Genomic DNA, 17,146 nt, shown 5'->3' with positions numbered 1-17,146 from the left:
ACCTCAACGCATAGCTTGGGTTCTGGAACCAATCTCCTGGAGAGGGGCTGGACGCTCTTTTACTCTGGAGTTGCGGCGGGTGAGCGACGCCGGGCTGGGGTTATTGGTGGCCCCACAGCTCGGTGCATTAACACCGGAGTTTACCCCGGTGAACGAGAGGGCTGTTTCCCTGCGCCTTCGGGTCGGGGATAGGTCTCTGACTGTCATCTGCGCTTATGCGCCGAATGTCAGTTCGGAGTACCCGGCCTTCTTGGATTCCCTTAGCGGTATGCTATTTGGCGTGCCGCGGGGGGATTCCATCGTTTTGCTGGGGGACTTCAACGCTCACGTGGGCAATGACAGTGTGACCTGGAAGGGGGTGATTGGGAGGAACGGCCTCCCTGATCTGAATCCGAGTGGTGTTCTGTTATTGGACTTCTGTGCAATTTGGTTTGTCCATAACGAACACCATGTTCGAGCATAAGGGTGTCCATAAGTGGACATGGTACGAACATGCCCGGGGCTACAGGTCGATGATCGATTTTATAATCGTATCAACTGATCTGCGGCCCTCCGTCTTGGACACTCGGGTAAAGAGAGGGGCAGAGCTGTCAACTGATCACCACCTGGTGATGAGTTGGCTCAGGTGGCGGGGGAGGAAGCCGGTCAGACCTGGTAGGCCCAAGCGCATAGTGAGGGTCTGCTGGGAACGTCTGGCAGAGGCTCCTGTTCGCTGGAGCTTTAACTCGTGCCTCCGGCAGAATTCCGACTGCATGCCGGGGGAGGTAGGGGACATTGAGGTAGGGGACACTGTTCCGGACCTCCATTGTGGAAGCGGCCGTACGGAGCTGTGGCTGAAGGGTGGTCGGTGCCTGTCGTGGCGGTAACCCCCGTACCCAATGGTGGACACCAGAGGTGAGGGGGGCCGTGAAGCTGAAGAAGGAGGCTTACCGGGAATTATTAGCCCGGGGGTCTCCGGAGGCAGCTGACAGGTACCGGTGGGCCAGGCGGAACGCGGCTCGGGCGGTCGCAGAAGCAAAAACCCGGGCATGGGAGGAGTTCGGTGAGGCCATGGAAAGTGACTTTCGGTCGGCCTCAAAAAGGTTCTGGCAAACCATACGGAGTATCAGGAGGGGGAAGCAGCTCCTGGTTCCTACCATTTATAGTGGGGGTGGGGGGGGGGGCTGTTGACCTCACCTGGGGACATCATCCGGAGGTGGAAGGAATACTTTGAGGACCTCCTCAACCCTGCCTCAAATACATCTACGCATACTGCCTTTGAGACATCTGAGGGCACAGAGCCCGAGGGTGCTTGGGGGGGCTTGCCCATCACTGAGGCTGAGGTGGCCGGGGTGGTTAAACAACTCCGTGGTGGCCGGGCCCCGGGGGTGGACGAGATCCGCCCGGAGTACCTGAAGGCTCTAGATGTTGTGGGGCTGTCGTGGCTGACACGCCTTCTCAACAGTGCGTGGAGGTCAGGGACAGTGCCGCTGGATTGGCAGACCGGGGTGGTGGTCCCCTTATTTAAGAAAGGGGACCGGAGGATGTGTTCCAACTACAGGGGGATCACACTTCTCAGCCTCCCTGGGAAAGTCTATTCCGGGGTACTGGAGAGGAGGGTGAGATCGATAGTCGAATCTCGGATTCAGGAGGAACAATGCGGTTTTCATCCTGGTCGTGGAACGCTGGACCAGCTTTATACCCTTGCAAGGGTACTGGAGGGGGCCTGGGAGTTTGCCTATCCAGTCTACATGTGTTTTGTGGATTTGGAAAAGGCTTACGACCGGGTTCCCCGAGGTGCTCTGTGGGGGGTGCTTCGAGAGTATGGGGTCCGGGGTCCAATGTTGTGGGCGATCCGGTCCCTGTAAGAACGAGATCGCGAATACAAGCGGCCGAAATGAGGTTTCTCCGCAGGGTGTCTGGGCTCTCCCTTAGAGATAGGGTGAGAAGTTCGGATATCCGGGAGGGCCTCAGAGTAGAACCACTGCTTCTTCACGTCGAAAGGAGCCAGTTGAGGTGGTTTGGACATCTGGTGCGGATGCCTCCTGGGCGGCTACCCGGAGAGGTTTTCCGTGCATGTCCTACAGGGAGGAGGCCCCGGGGCAGGCCCAGGACTCGCTGGAGGGATTATATCTCTCGGCTGGCCTGGGAACGCCTCGGTGTCCCCCCCAAGGAGCTGGTGGGGTTAGCTGGGGAGGGGGAGGTCTGGGTGCCTCTACTGAAGCTGCTACCCCCGCGACCCGAACCCCGGACAAGCGGCAGATGATGGATGGATGGATGGAAGTTTACCTGGGGCTTACTTATTTTTGTTTTTGAAGGAAGATTGGCATTGGGGGTAAAACATTCGAGGTTAGGTTTAAAATAGCACTGAGTGATCAGACCTAGAATCCCAACCATGGGTGTCAAGTCATAAGATCCGTAACTGCTAAATGGGTTGCCTGGAAGCTCTCAGAAATCACTTGTTTTCGTAAGTAGAATCCTTGTCCTGATCTTAGTATAAGAACCACCCACAGCAGGTCAAGAGGATCTGAACTGGACTTTGCTTCATGACTGTCTTCCAATGAGGGCATGATGTCCAAGATGTCCCCCACTTCAGGTTCTTGATGCACAGTGCAGATTCCCATTTGCGTGAACCACTGATGACTACAACCCCTGGCATAAATTATGGAATCACCAGTCTTGGAGGATGTTCATTCAGTTTGATTTTTTAGACAAAAAGCAGATCACAGACAAGACACAAAACTAAGTTAAGGTCAAATGGCAACTTTCAAGCTTTACGAAACATTAAAAGAAATCAAGAAAGAAACATATTTAGTCAGTAAGAGTTGCCTTTTTTAGACCAAGCAAAGGGAAAAAATTATGGAATCATTGAAAATAAACAAACCAAAAAAGACCGCAACACACCCCTAGTACTTTGTTGCACCACCTCTGGCTTTTATAACGGCTCGCAGTCTCTGAGGCATGGACTTAATGAGTGACAAACAGTACTCATCATCCAACTCCAACTGTCTCTAATTGCAGTTGCCAGATCAGTTTTGCAGGTTGGAGCTTTGGCATGAACCATTTTCTTCAACTTCCACCACAGATTTTCAATTGGATTGAGATCCGGGCTATTTGCAGGCCATGACATTGACCTTATGTGTCTTTCTTCAAGGAATTTCTTTACAGTTTTTGCTCTATGACAAGATGCATTATCATCTTGAAAAATGATGTCATCATCCCCAAACATCCTTTCAATTGATGGAATAAGAAAAGTGTCCAAAATGTCAATATAAACTTGTGCATTTATTGAAGATGTAATGATTGCCATCTCCCCAATGCCTTTACCTGACATGCAGCCCCATATCATCAATGACTGAGGAAATTTGCATGTTTTCTTCAGGCAGTTGTCTTCATAAATCTCATTGGAACGGCACCAAATGAAAGTTCCAGCATCACCACCTTGCCCAATGCAGATACGCGATTCATCACTGAATATGACTTTCATCCAGTCATCCACAGTCCAAGATTGCTTTTCCTTAGCCCACTGTAACCTTGTTCTTTGATGTTTAGGTGTTAATTGCGGTTTACGTTTAGCTTTTCTGTATGTAAATCCCATTTCCTTTAAGCGATTTCTCACAGTTCGGTCACAGACGTTCACTCCAGTTTCTTTCCATTTGTTCCCCATTTGTTTTGTTGTGCATTTTCTGTTGTCAAGACATATTGCCTTAAGTTTTCTGTCTTGACGCTTTGATGTCTTCCTTGGTCTACCAGTATGCTTGCCTTTAACAACCTTCCCATGCTGTTTGTACTTGGTCCAGATTTTAGACACTGCTGACTGGGAACAACCTACATCTTTTGCAACATCACGTGATGATTTGTCCTCTTTAAGGAGTTTGATTATCCTCTCCTTTGTTTCAATTGACATCTCTCGTGTTGGAGCCATGATACATGTCAGTCCACTTGGTGCAACAGCTCTCAAGGGGTGATCACTCCTTTTTAACTACAGATTAACAAGAAGATCTGGTGCAGGTGGGGAAGGAAATTGACAGGGTGATTCCATATTATTTTCCTTGGAATTGAATGATTCCATAATTATTTCCCTCTGCTTGGTCTAAAAAAGGAGACGTTTACTGAATAACTAGTTGTTTTCTTGATTTCCTTTAATGTTTTCTAAAGCTAGAAAGTTGCCATTTGAAATTCACTTAGTTTTGTGTCTTGTCTGTGATCTGCTTTTTTTCTAGAAAATCAAACAACTGAATGAACATCCTCCAAGACTGGTGATTCCATAATTTATGCCAGGGGTTGTATACTCACCGTTCAGTATCACAAATTCACACAGGCACTGGGATTTGTGCACAAATAGTGCGGGTCTGAACAAATGAAGGCTCATTAGCCCTTGTGGTGAAGGTCACATGGTACATTTTTCCCAGGTGGGCAATGATACACACCAGGCAGAACCACTCCTGGGGGGGATCAGGGTGCAGTTGCTGAGGCAGGTGGTGGCTCAACTCGCCCCTCCCCAGGCTGCTGTGCAACAAAATGTGAACCAGAGGCAGACACCAGATTAAAATAATTTAATAAATGCTGTCATTTAAACAGGCCTGTGTTCACGTGTGCATTTTAAGTGACTTTTTCCAGCATTGCTTCCAGTGAAGAATATTCTTAAATGACCACAAATGTCAAACTGTGCCAATGCTTACAGAACATTAGAAGAATCCCATTAAAAATAGCACTTCAACAAACTACAATGAATCAGGTGAATAAGTGACGTTCATGTTGAGGTTGGTACATGAGCATAAGTATAATCCTCATACGATTAATGGAGAAACATAAAATGCTGAAGCAGACTGCCACTATGGATCAGATTGCCGGGGAGATGCAAGGAATGAAACAGCAACCGTTGAGCCTGTAGGCACAAAGACAGACATGTGAGTGTAAGATATGAAGGCCTGCAGACCTCAGCCCAGAGCCCACCCCCTCATGCACCATGCCGTGCTTCGCCTTGGTGAATGATTTCACAGACAGACTGGTGCCTCATGGGGGTGGGGAGGGATGCAGCTCACTCACCTATGATGCACCAGGGGAGACAGGCAACTCAAAAACAACCGGCTTCTATTTTCAAGCAGTCACTTCTACTGATATTCCACCATATCTGCAGCACAAGTCATGTGACTCTACCATCTGTTCTCAGGGCACTCTGACTGACCCAGGGGACAGTGAAAATGAACAGTTAAATCGACTACCTGTAGGCTCAGTCCACCTTCACTGTCCTTGTATTCAGTCAGAGGCCAAGAGGCCAATCAGCACACAGAGCAGGCTGTGAAACATGAGTTACCGTATTTTCCGCACTATAACGCGCACTGCATTATAAGGCGCACCGTCAATCAGTGGTCTTTTTTCAAACTTTTTCCACATACAAGGCGCACCGGACTTTAAGGCGCTTTAAGCAAAACAAAACAGTCAGATAAGCCAGTCAACCAAAATTTATTTTACATCACGTGTTCACAATGACTGTCAACATTGTTCAAACGTTTATGAGCGTCTTCACTACTCTTTAACACGTAAAAAAACAAGAGTCTTATACCGCTAAATCAAAAGTCAGCGTATTCATAATAACTCAAAATTGAACACTTATAATATGGTCCTATACCGCTAAATCAAAAGTCAGCGTATTCATAATAACTCTTGAAATTGTTAATTTATAATAGCACTACACAATACACTCACTTTTCAATACTAAAACATTCAAATCGCTTCGAGTTCAGTATGCACAACAGAAATTAATCCACGTTTAAAGCACACTGGATTATAAGGCGCACTGTTATTTTTTAAGAAAATCAAAGGCTTTAGAGTGCGACTTATAGTGCGGAAAATACGGTACTTGGGCACCTGGCTGTTCCCAGCTTTGTCCTTATGCTGGATGAGTGGATGGAATATGTGGAATCACAGGTGACCACTTGGGTTACAATGGACGGTGTGTCCAAAGGGGCATTAAGAGCCTGGGGGGGGGCTAATACTGAGGCAAGCTGCCCCTGAGACCATCATGTAAACAAGGCAGTTAGTATCAGGGTAAATTTAAGTTACAGCCACACTCTATGAATGGCTGCACACAAGCACATGAAGGCTGAAGCCTGGCGCTCAGAGTCACACCAACAGTTACCGAAGCTGATATTTGCGCTGAAGCCAGAGCTGCAACAAGTCTGTGGATTTGGTCCCAGGTGTGAGCCCAAGGCAGACACACCTTAACAAGCCCGGAGAGAGGGAGGGAGGGCCAGCACATCCAGTAAGGTGACATCACTTAGGGCCGCAGGGACAAGGCAGGACAAAGTCACACCTGAAGTCCAAAAGCAGCTTTCTGGTATAATTCCTGTCTTCCAGCACAGGCGGTGCTTGCTGCTCCCCTGCATCACCATGGCCCCCCACTGGCAATATGGCTTCCAATGGTTCTAGAAACTCACCTTTCTGAACGGCTCCCAGGCGCTGCTGTACAGCCTCCAGGTGCTGGATGTACTCGCTGAGCGAGTGCTCTGGGTCCGGGTATGGGGGTGGCCTGGGGACACAGGGAGCTTTAACACTAATAAAAACATACTGATGTCACATAAAGAGCCAGAAGGCAGCCTACCTGTGCTGAAGATTAAAGGCTGATGTTGCAGGAGGAAAGACAGGAGAAAGTGCCATCCTCTGGCCAGGGCCATGCTTGTGTGTGGGTGGGAAACAGATGCCACTTGGCTGTCGCCGCACTGGTAAAGCTGCGCGGGTAGTACTGCCTGCGAAGTGACGGGGCACAGTTAGTGGGGACAATGGGGCAGGAGGCATGGGGCACAGATAGTGGGGATGCCAGAACAGGAGGCACAGGGTTAGCAGGGATGACTGAGCAAGGATGACTGAGCAAGGGGAATGAAGGGCCAAGAGCGATCAGGTTAGAGGGGACAACAGGGCAAGGGGAACAATGTGATGGGGTTAGTAGGAATGACGGGGTACGCAGGTTGTGGAGCCGGGGGTCACTCACTGACGCTGGGTCCATGTCCGTTTGAGGCCGGATTCATTGCCCCCCTTGTGACGGACTTGTGCCATTTCCTGACCAGAAAACGGAGCCTGGAACAGCAGGGGATGCAGAGCAGGAATGCTGCGAGGCTGCAGGGCAGGGAAACCATGCTCCATAATGGGTTTCAGGGTACCTTACCGTGAAATGGCGATTATCACACAGACAGTGGTCCTAAAGCGATTAGTGGGGCGGGTCTTGAAAGCAGCAGGGGAGGGGCATGCACCCATGAGGCCGATGAGGGACAGGGTGGCCAGCTCGGAGTCCTGGAAGCCCCCTAGCTGCAGCAGCAGGTACTTTTTCTGGTAGACGAGTGCCTTGCGGAAGCTCTCAGCCCGCAGGTACTTCAAATAGAGCCGCTGGACCTGTGGATCACACAGATCCACTCAGAAGTACCCCCTACAGGCCTGCTGCATTTTCCACATATAAGATCTTTTATTAATACCCACAATTCAAGGAAAGTGCCAATTACACAACTCCCAAAATCCAAAATCACCCAGCAGGTTCAGAGTCTGTGTCCAGGTCGTTGGTTTGAATACCAACACTGGCAGCACAATTTCACTTTTAGGCCTTAAATCCAAAATGCAACCCAGAGGTGGAGGAAAAATGGCTGACCTGTGCCCTGAGCTTTGCACAGTCAGTGACTATCACAGGGCCAACCACCTCTGGCAGGGATGCCCATTCAGTGTGCCAAGCCTTCTCCGCAGACAGCCCCTGGGGAACAGGCATGTGAAACAGCTTCTTACGGCCTCCTGGTTGAAGTTACATTCTCGAAAGTTCTACTACTACTGCCCTACATGCACTGATCCCCAATCCTCACCTGGGAGTTCAGCTGCTGCAGGTCCTGCTCCAAGTCAGCCAAAGTGCAGAGCAGCTCCTGCAAGCCGTGTTTCTGCTGCAGCCACCCATTGTCGCAGCTGAAGACAGCAACAGAAAAGTAAAGGCATGCCCATGCCTCACCCTCTCCACATTACTGCCTCATCCCAGCAACACCCACACACACTCCCCAGCTACCCCCAGCAAGAATAACATGGAGAGCCCAAGCTAATCAGTGAGTCACAGTGACTCTACACCGCACCTGGTGTGGGCTCTGTGAAGGAGGCTGGTCACTCGAACCCTGGCCAACTGCAGCTGCTGCTGGCTAATTTGGAGCTGCTGCTGCTGGCTCTGTGGATAGGCAGTTGCATGGCTTGACATCCCCTGCAATTCTTGGAGCGTTTGTTGAACGTGGTTGATGCGCTGCTCCTCCAGCTCCAGCTAGGGCCACAGGGTGGTAGTCATGCACATTCATCAAAAAGAAAGTCAGCATTTGGTGGTGGAGAAATATTCACTAAGGAATAATGTGGAAGAAAAGTTGAGTTGATCTCTGCAGATCATCAGGTGCCTCCACCCTACCCAGCAGACTGACATACCAGCCTCTGATGCCTCCGCTCCTGCTGGTTCTGCCAGTCCCTTTTCTCTTCCCGCAGCTCCTGCTTGTCGGAGCCTAGCTGCTGTCTGTCATGGAAACCCTGCTGCTTCTCCAGCTTCAGCTTGAGATCCTGCTTTTCCTGCTTCTTCTGAGTGAGGGAGGCGGTCAGCCGAGCACTATAAGAACTTGCCTCCTCCAGCTTCAGGGTGAGATCCTGCTTCTCTCTCTTCTCTTGCGTGAGGGAGGCAGTCAGCTGAGCAGAGAGAGAACACGCCTCCTCCAGCTTCACGGTGAGATCCTGCTTCTCCTGAGTGAATGAGTTGGTCAGTTCCTCCAGCTGCTGTACTGCCTGACTGGCTCTTCTGCTCTCCTGCAAAATCAGTGCCTCGCAACGGGAAATCTCGATCTGGAGCTCCTTGCGGAGGTTGCTGCACTGTACGCGCTCCTGTTCCAGGGCATGCTGAAGTACCTGTAGAAAAACTAAGAATGTTTAGTCACTGAATCCCCACTGAACAAGGTTTCCAATCCCCATTCCAAACCATGTCTACACACCACCTGATTCTGTGCCACATGTCTGTGTTGACTGCATTGCTGCTCCCTGTGCACCACCTGCTGGACCTCCCACACCTTGGCTTGTTTACGCTGCACCTCCTGCTGGAGTTCCTGCACCTTGGCCTGTCCACGCTGCACCTCCTCTTGGAGCTCCCGCACCTTGGCCTGTCCACGCTGCACCTCCTCTTGGAGCTCCCGCACCTTGGATTGTCCATATTGCACCTCCTCCTGGAGCTCCCGCACCTTGGCCTGTCCAAGTTGCACCTCCTCTTGGAAATCTTGCACCTTAGCCTGTCCATGCTGGACTTGCTGCTGTAGCTCCTGCACCTTGGTTTTTTCATGCTTTGCCTTATCCTCCCAGGACAGGCACACGACGGCCTGGCTCTCCAGCTGCACCCTGATGTGGAGGGTTAAGGGTTAATGTATTGCAAGGTCTGCATCTGCAGGAATGTGCTTTGAGAGCTGCTGGGCTGCTGTACCTCAGCCTGCAGGTTTCGCTGTGCAGCTCCTGCTGGCTACTGGCAGTGGTTTCAAGTAGGGTATGTTTCTGCTCTAGTTCTGTCCTCAGCTGGGCTGCAATATCCTGCTCCAGAGACAGGGAACTGCGCAGCTTCTGCACTAGAACTTGCTCCTGCTGCAGCCGAAACTCCAGCAGCTCCACTATGCCCACACAAAAGTGTGTGTGAGGCTTGCAGTCAGAGGAGTCACCACAAGAATCACAGCTGGAATGAGTATATTGTCTGACCTTGTCTGCGCAGCTGGCTTCCGTCCCCCTGTGCAGCACTCAGACAGTTCTGCAGCTGCTGCAGCTGCTCCTGATTCTGCAGACCTGCAATGCGTAGCTGAGCCTGCAGGCTCTGCAGCTCAGAGAGGAGGCTACGGCGCTCTGCAGACAGTAGCTGCTGCAGTGATGACCGCTGGTGCTCATCCTGAGGGACAGGTGGATGAGGCTTCAACAGCCGCTCACAGAGCACAAGGTCAGCAGCCACCCCCTCAGAAAACCCTCCCCACCCAAACATAGGTTCCAAAACACTGACCTGCTGTTTGAGCAGCTGCTCCAAGTGGTCTGTGAGAGGATCAGAATCCAAGGCCACATGGGCAGCCATAATGGTGGTCAGTTCCGAGCGCAACCAGTGCCACTCACTGGCTAACATGGTGCTCACTGCTCGGATTAGCTCTGCACGCCAGTCAGCTTCGTTGCTCTGACCCTGCACACATGCAGCCTGTCAACCTACAGAACCCCCAATACTCTCTGCACACACATGTGTGTGGAAATTAGCGGGAGAACATTTTAAAACAAATTTGAGGAAGCACTTCTTTACACAGCGGGTAGTTAGAGTATGGAATAGTCTTCCTGCTAGTGTAGTGGAAGCTAAAACCCTGGGTTCCTTTAAATCAGAGCTAGATAAGATTTTAACAACTCTGAGCTATTAGTTAAGTTCTCCCCAAATGAGCTTGATGGGCCGAATGGCCCCCTCTCGTTTGTAAATTTCTTATGTTCTTATGCAGCGTGTAGACCTACGGTACCTAACCTGTTCTCCACACACATGCAGTCAGTTAGCCTATGGTACCCACAATGCTCTCCACATACATGCAGCCTTAGACCATACATTCAAGCCAGACTTCAGGAGGCTGCAGCACACATACGCACCTTGGGCCCATTTTCAGCTATCCTACACAGCAGCTCTCTGAGGGACAGAACTGTTTCCTGTAGAGCGCGCTTCTCTCCCTGCCATCCTGGGAGTACTGCATCAGCACATGGGCGCTGAGAGAGGGCCAGCACCAGGCAGGCCTCCTGATTCAACTTTTTCAACAGGCCCTGGATGGTGGACAGACAAACTACAATTGGAAACAAGCTAGAAGACACTCTCTGGCTCAGGCTTAGACACTTGCCCCCTACCTGCACCTCTGGTGAAAGCAGCTTGATGCTGGCGACCACACTGTCTGCCACGGTCAAGCCACGTTGTCGCAGGTACTCCAGGAAGTTGGCATCTAGGCGCTCTGTGGCCTCCAGCTCCATCTGGAGCCTAGCACCAAGCTCTGACCTCATATCTGGGTAGAGGGAATAATGAGCCTGGGGTCAGCCTGAGCTCTGCTGGTCTCTGACCATCTGACAGGCCCAGTGCCATTAGGAGCACTGTCACTGGCCCCAGAGACTTACTGCTGCCATAGCCATCACTGGTAAAGTCCACCAGGCCACCGGGGGTGCTGGGGGGGGTCAGATCCAGGTGCAGCAGCCCCTCCACCTACGTGGGGTTAGAGATGACAACTGAGGCCATCTGCAGGTTGAGAGCGACGGTACGGTGCAGGCAAACGTATGGCACATACCTGCTCCAAATGCAGAGTCTCCATCATGGAGACTGTGTTGGAATCAGACAGGGGCCCTGGCGAGCAGCTGCCTAGCAGCTCTGTGTCCATCTGCAGGCTCTCTGGGGGCAACGAGGGCTCCTTGCTGCACAGCTCCAGGCTGCTGCAGTCTGACAGGCGCGAACCATGACTCATGCTGCGGTCTTGACACCGTAGATGCTCAGGGGAACGGACAGACACCCCTGTGGACAGCAATGGGAGGCTGCCTCCTGCTGCTGCTTCCTGTGAGTACGACGGCATAGCCTGCAGGTCATACTGCCCATGCAGCTCCTGCAGCTGCCACTTCCCCCGCAGGCCCCTGAGCTCAGCCTTCAGCTGTTCATTGACAATATGTAGCTCAGTCAGAGCTGTATCCTTCATCTGAGACAGAGAGAGAGAGAATTCCCAAGCAAGTGATGCAAGGCCTGTGCTACATGCATATCAAGTTCCCATACCCTCCATTTACCTGGCCTTCCTCCAGCAGCTTCTCCACCCTGTCAGTGCTGGAACTCAGAGCCTCTTTGACAGCAGCAAGCTCCACCCTCAGGGCCTCCAGCTCTGCCCCCTTGTCTCGCAGCACACCCTCCGCCTTGGCAAGGGTTGTTTCTGCATACGTCTGACGGAAACAGGGCAACAGGTATTCTATCCAGCCTCAAGAAGTCAAACAACCATCTGCCAAACAGTCCAAGCTTTTCTCACATTAGGAGGGAGGTAAGCGGCCCAGCAGCAACCCCCAGCCACACCCTCCCTGCTATGCCTCCAATCACAGGGATTAAAACTACTTGGATAGTTTAATCTTGAAGCTCCAGCAGCCAAAGGTCTCTGCTGCATGGGAGGTTATCAAGGCTGGATTTTCTGCAGAAAGCCTGCTATATCAGACTCACCAGAACGTCTCTGTGAGCTTCTGCGTACCCCACCTCCCCAGCTTCGAGCTGGGAGTTCAACTCCTGAATCTGCGCACCAGCCAAAACCACTTCCTGTTTCAGATGTTCTACTTCCTCTTGCAGCCAGCCCTCACGCTGCTTCAGTTCCTGACACTCTGCCGTCAGCTCCTCCTTTTCCACCACGGACAGCTTCTCCTGTCCCTGATGCTCCTCCAGCTCCTGCAAAGAAGCGCTGAGCTGCTCTACCTGCACCTGTGGCTGGGACAGACTCTCCTTGAGGAAGGCAACCTCATCCTTCTTCCCTGCTAACTGCTGCTCCTCCTTCAGGCTGTGACCCAAGCTCTCTAACTGGCTCCTGAAGGTCTCCCCCTGGCTGCGGAGCAGGAGCTGCAGAGCTTCCTTCTCGCTGTGCATCAGGTTCAGTTGGCTCTGCAGGTCATGGCTGGAAGTGTGACAGCCCACTGCCAGGGTTCTGTACTTTTCTTGGAGTTCGCCCACCTCCAGACAGCTGGGTCCCAGCTGTGTTAGCTCCTCCCGCAGCTTATGGATGACCCCGTGCAGCTGCTCCTCCTCCTCCTCCTCATGTTGCCGACGCAGGTGCTGCTGTTCATTGCGGAGATGATCAATCAGGGACCGTAGCTCTTCCAGCTGTACCTCCATCTGGGGGGGGGGGGCAAGTCAGAAGGCCATTCAGACAGATACTATTTTTACTCCCCCCCCCCTCATGGCTTCACTGCACCCCCATGACAAACCACAAACCTTGCTATCCTGAGACATGCCCACTTCCTGTTGAAGCTGATGAATCTGCTGGTTCAGGTGGTCAGTGTCCTGATTCTTCTCCACTAGCAGATCCAAAGGAAGCTGCAGTGAAGATGTGGCTTTGTTGTCCCCTCTGTCTTCCCTGTGCAGGGAGCTCACCTTCTCCGGGGAAGAGGGACACCAGTCAGCCCCAGTACACTTCGGTGACAATTGGAAGCGAGCAGATGGTGGCCCCACCTGCAAGGCTGTGACCTCGCACTGCAGCTGCACAGTGCAGGCGGAGCTCTGCTTAGTGAACTGATCCAGCTGTAGATTCAGCTGAGAGACCTCCTCATCCTTCACTGTCAACTCCCTCTGCAACACCTCCAACTGCCCCGACAGCATTTGCACCTGGGGAGAGACAAGCTGCAGTTAAACCCAACACCCTGCATCTCCTGGCCCGGATGCCATGCCACACACCTGTGTCTCCTTGCTCAACAAGTCCTGTTGTACAGCCTCTAGCTCCGCCTGTAGCTCAGGGTCTGGCGTAGCATCAGGCAGCCGATGTCGGGCCTCGTCAACCGTAGACTGCAGCGCAGATATCTGCATACATTGCGAGTACTGCTGCTGTTGAAGGGCGTCCTTGTCCTGCAAGAGGCAGCTTTTGTGTGAGCAGGGAGCCGCCTGCAGCTGGCACATGCAAGTCCTCACCATGGAGCCCCAGCTTCACCTGCAGCAGCTCCAGCTGGGCCCTCCTGGCCCTGTCCAACTCCTGCTCCAGCTCTTGCATGCAGCCAGCCATCCTGTCGATTTCCTCGCTTTGCTCAGCGACCTCGCACTGGTACTTCTGCTTCACCAGCAGCAGAGTGCTATAATCATCCAGCTTCTCCTTCATAGACGCTTGCAGGCTCTCGACCTGTACACAGCAGCAGTGGGGGCCCAAGCAAGGTGATCTGCCAGCCTGAAGGGCTTTAACAACACCCCCCCCAACGATAATGGGTATGGAGGTGCATGCAAAAGCCCTGCCTGGTTTGTTAACCGGTTAAATGTTAGCTGCACCCCTCGCCCTTCACTTATGTGGAAAAGCCATTAGTTGCCAATTAAAGTGGTTACTGTATTGCAGAGATCATGCTCTGCTCGCCCCAGGTAACACACAGGCTGAGCAGGAATTGGTGTCAGAGCAGCTTGTAGGTCATCACAAAGGCAAGACATCCAGAGGCACAGCACAAAGAATATGCTCAGATCACGTACCTGCTGAGACAAATCCTCCACCTGAAAAAGTAGTTGCATTAAAGCATGCGCCTATAAAAGGTCTCAGATTAAACGGGACACTGCAGACTGCTACCTTGCGTCCAGCATAGTCATCCCCAGCACAGCCCCGGTTCTGCTGCTTCAAGTGTGCCTCCAGTTTGCGGATCTCCTGCTGGAACTCTTCTCTCTCATGCTCCCTTTCCATTGCCTGGCACTGTGGAGCATTCTCACCATCAGATACACTATAATGCCAAATCAAGCACCTAGGCACGCAGTCTGCTTCTACAAACATTTACGGATTCAAGCGTGGTACCATGATAAGATGCCACCTATGCAGTAAGTCCATTTGTGAAATTTCCTCGCTACTAAATATTCCACGGTCAACTGTTAGCGGTATTATAACAAAGTGGAAGCAATTGGGAACAACAGCAACTGAGCCACACCGGTAGGCACCATAAAAATCAGAGCAGGGACAATGTATGCTGAGGCGAAGTGTACAGAAGTCGCCAACTGTCTGCAGAGTCAATACAGACCTCCAAACTTTGTGTGGCCTTCAGATTAGCTCAAGAACAGTGCGTAGAGAACTTAATGGAATGGGTTTCCATGGCTGAGCAGCTGCATCCAAGCCTTACATCACCAAGTGCCTTGCAAAACGTCAGATGCAGTGGTGTAAAGCAGAGCAGTGGAGATATGTTCTCTGGAGTGACGTATCACACTTATCAGTCTGGATGAGTCTGGGTTTGGCGGTTGCCAGGAGAATGGTACTTGCCTGACTACATGGTGCTAAGTCTAAAGCTTGGTGGAGGGGGATTATGGTGTGGGGTTGTTTTTGGCCCCTTAGTTCCAGTGAAAGGAACTCAATGCTGCAGCATTCAAAGCTATTTTGGACAATTTCAGGCTCCCAACTTTGTGGGAACACTTTGGGGATGGGCCCTTCCTATTCCAACATGACTGCACACCAGTGCACAAAGCAAGGTCCATAAGGACATGGATGAGCGAGTCTAGTGTGGAGGAACTTGACTGGCCTGCATAGAGCCCTGACCTCAACTCAATAGAATACCTGATGAATTAGAGCGGAGACTGCCATCCAACATCAGTGCCTAACCTCACAAGTACTCTTAGAATGGTCAAAAATTCCTATAAACACAAACCTCCTAAACCTTGTGGATAGGATGTCATTAAAGTTCATGTGTGTGTAAAGGCAGGTGTCTCTTTACTTTTGGCAATTGAATGTACATTAAAGGAGGTGAGAGCGAGCTTGGGGCTCACATCAATGAAATGTCGATGATGCTTCAGTTGTTTTTCCAGAGCCTGGATTTGCTGCAAGAGGTCCTCATTTTGGGCCTGTTGCTGCTGCTCCAGCTCCATGTTGCAGTTTGTCTGCTCCTCCAGCTCAGTCTCCAGACGGCGGAGCTGTGACACCAGTCCACCATGGTCTTTCTCTGCCTGTCGCTGAACATCCAGCTTTTCCTGAGCCAAGCGCAGAGTCTCGTCAAGAAGACCTGCTGGATGGCGGAGGCCCAACTTAACACGACGTGAAGCATTGACAACCACAGGAGGAAAAAAAAAAAAGCAGCAGAATGCACTGCAAACCAGGAGAGAGTAAGGATTGGGTACCTACAAGCAGGAGAACCAGCAGGAAAGTCAAAAGTGAACAGGTTACAGTAAAGAGAAGAATGTCAAAGATTCAATGTGCACAGTTAAGAAATCCTGAGCCACTGACCAGACACACACACACAAACACACACACAGAAAAAAGCACAGATATGAACACATACAAACCGGTGATGTCAGCCTCCTGACCTCCTAGAGGTCACCAAAAGGTCACCTGACCGTTACCTGTCAGCCAGTAAAGCATTCATGTCAGCCAGTAAAGCATTCCCCCTTTAGACCCCATCTCTCAGCACTTCGGCAGGTTGGATACAATCAGCTGAAAGCCTGCACTACAGCCCTACCCCCATCCCCCCGCCCCTTTGCTTCTGGCAACACTGTGCAGTACAGCCCTGTCCCCACAGAGCTCCCCCTCCTGTCCCGACAGCTCTGTCCCTTACCTCCACCCCTCTGCACTCCGATGCCCTCTCCTGTCCATACAGTTTCCTGGCCCCTCACCTCTCTCCGGCTCCCCTAGGACACCGCTGAGGGCATCTCTCTGCCGCAGTAGCAGGCCATTCTCCTCACTGAGCTCCAGCAGATGAAGCTGCATAGCCTCCAGCTCCTCCACCAGCTTCTGCTCTTGGCTCTCCTTCTGCTGCAGACTCTCCTCCAGGGTGGCCTTCTCCACCACATAACCCTCCATCAGCCCTACAGCGGGGTAAGCAGCCATGAGCCAAAAGGGCTCCCCAGATTCATTGCCACACCAGCAACCAAGCAGAGCTGATAAGGGTAATCCCGCAAAGCCTGCAGTACACTGTGCTCCGACAGTTGAGTTAGGGATAATTTTTTTGCACTTCTGCCCCAATATTGCACCATATTCTGTATTTGTTTTTAATATTTTCTAATTTACTCCTCAATACCACTCTGCTGTTCCTTCCTTACCTATGTATGATCACACATGCACATATCACAGGGCCTAAATTCCAGGTGGCCTGAGACAAGGCCGAGCCTGGTACGAGAGGCACCAAAGGGGGGTTACACACACAAACACACACACACAGATAACCAGGGAGGCTAGCACTCCAACTTTTATTGCCCAAAGATTTAGGGACCTACAGACAAGCAGAGTGGACTTCACGGACAGGGGTCCCTCGACTTGGCACCCAACCCCCTCCACATACACTCTGCCTTACATCTCACTCACCCAACAGACGAACACCCTAAAGGAAATTTCATTTAAGTTTGGCTTTTGTATACCCTGTATATTGATTTACTCACGACTACTAGTCTCAATATACAGATACGTTATGTTTGTATGTGTCCTAACTTTTAGAGAGTCTTCTGTGTTAAAACCCCCCCCCCTTCTCT

At 51.4% G+C, this 17,146-nt stretch overlaps 1 protein-coding gene across 16 annotated transcripts in view; it reads right to left on the bottom strand.

Moving 5' to 3' along the window:
• Positions 1-4,520: 4,520 nt before the first annotated feature.
• Positions 4,521-17,146, bottom strand: part of pcnt (pericentrin) — a 63,454-nt gene continuing 50,828 nt past the window's right edge. For 12 of the 16 annotated variants that reach the window (XM_072716383.1, XM_072716362.1, XM_072716335.1 and 9 more), the window contains 27 exons: positions 16,295-16,486; positions 15,455-15,690; positions 14,280-14,399; positions 14,186-14,206; positions 13,665-13,850; positions 13,415-13,582; positions 13,193-13,345; positions 12,956-13,114; positions 12,197-12,856; positions 11,779-11,928; positions 11,295-11,693; positions 11,128-11,212; positions 10,867-11,018; positions 10,618-10,785; positions 10,004-10,174; positions 9,712-9,895; positions 9,446-9,626; positions 8,967-9,363; positions 8,416-8,883; positions 8,082-8,260; positions 7,824-7,920; positions 7,619-7,717; positions 7,145-7,368; positions 6,971-7,056; positions 6,584-6,728; positions 6,420-6,511; positions 4,521-4,867 (listed from right to left, as the gene is read on the bottom strand). In XM_072716383.1, the coding sequence (XP_072572484.1) occupies positions 4,815-4,867; positions 6,420-6,511; positions 6,584-6,728; positions 6,971-7,056; positions 7,145-7,368; positions 7,619-7,717; positions 7,824-7,920; positions 8,082-8,260; positions 8,416-8,883; positions 8,967-9,363; positions 9,446-9,626; positions 9,712-9,895; positions 10,004-10,174; positions 10,618-10,785; positions 10,867-11,018; positions 11,128-11,212; positions 11,295-11,693; positions 11,779-11,928; positions 12,197-12,856; positions 12,956-13,114; positions 13,193-13,345; positions 13,415-13,582; positions 13,665-13,850; positions 14,186-14,206; positions 14,280-14,399; positions 15,455-15,690; positions 16,295-16,486 (5,225 nt within the window). In that variant the 3' untranslated portion in view covers positions 4,521-4,814. The remainder of the gene's footprint in view (positions 4,868-6,419; positions 6,512-6,583; positions 6,729-6,970; positions 7,057-7,144; positions 7,369-7,618; positions 7,718-7,823; positions 7,921-8,081; positions 8,261-8,415; positions 8,884-8,966; positions 9,364-9,445; positions 9,627-9,711; positions 9,896-10,003; positions 10,175-10,617; positions 10,786-10,866; positions 11,019-11,127; positions 11,213-11,294; positions 11,694-11,778; positions 11,929-12,196; positions 12,857-12,955; positions 13,115-13,192; positions 13,346-13,414; positions 13,583-13,664; positions 13,851-14,185; positions 14,207-14,279; positions 14,400-15,454; positions 15,691-16,294; positions 16,487-17,146) is intronic. The other 4 variants (XM_072716337.1, XM_072716388.1, XM_072716350.1 and 1 more) reach the window with 3 other exon arrangements.

Source organism: Paramormyrops kingsleyae, chromosome 1 (assembly GCF_048594095.1).
Source record: "Paramormyrops kingsleyae isolate MSU_618 chromosome 1, PKINGS_0.4, whole genome shotgun sequence".
In the NCBI taxonomy this organism is placed as follows: domain Eukaryota; kingdom Metazoa; phylum Chordata; class Actinopteri; order Osteoglossiformes; family Mormyridae; genus Paramormyrops; species Paramormyrops kingsleyae.
Note: the sequence above shows the minus strand (reverse complement) of the source record. Positions and strands in the feature narration are given on the sequence as shown.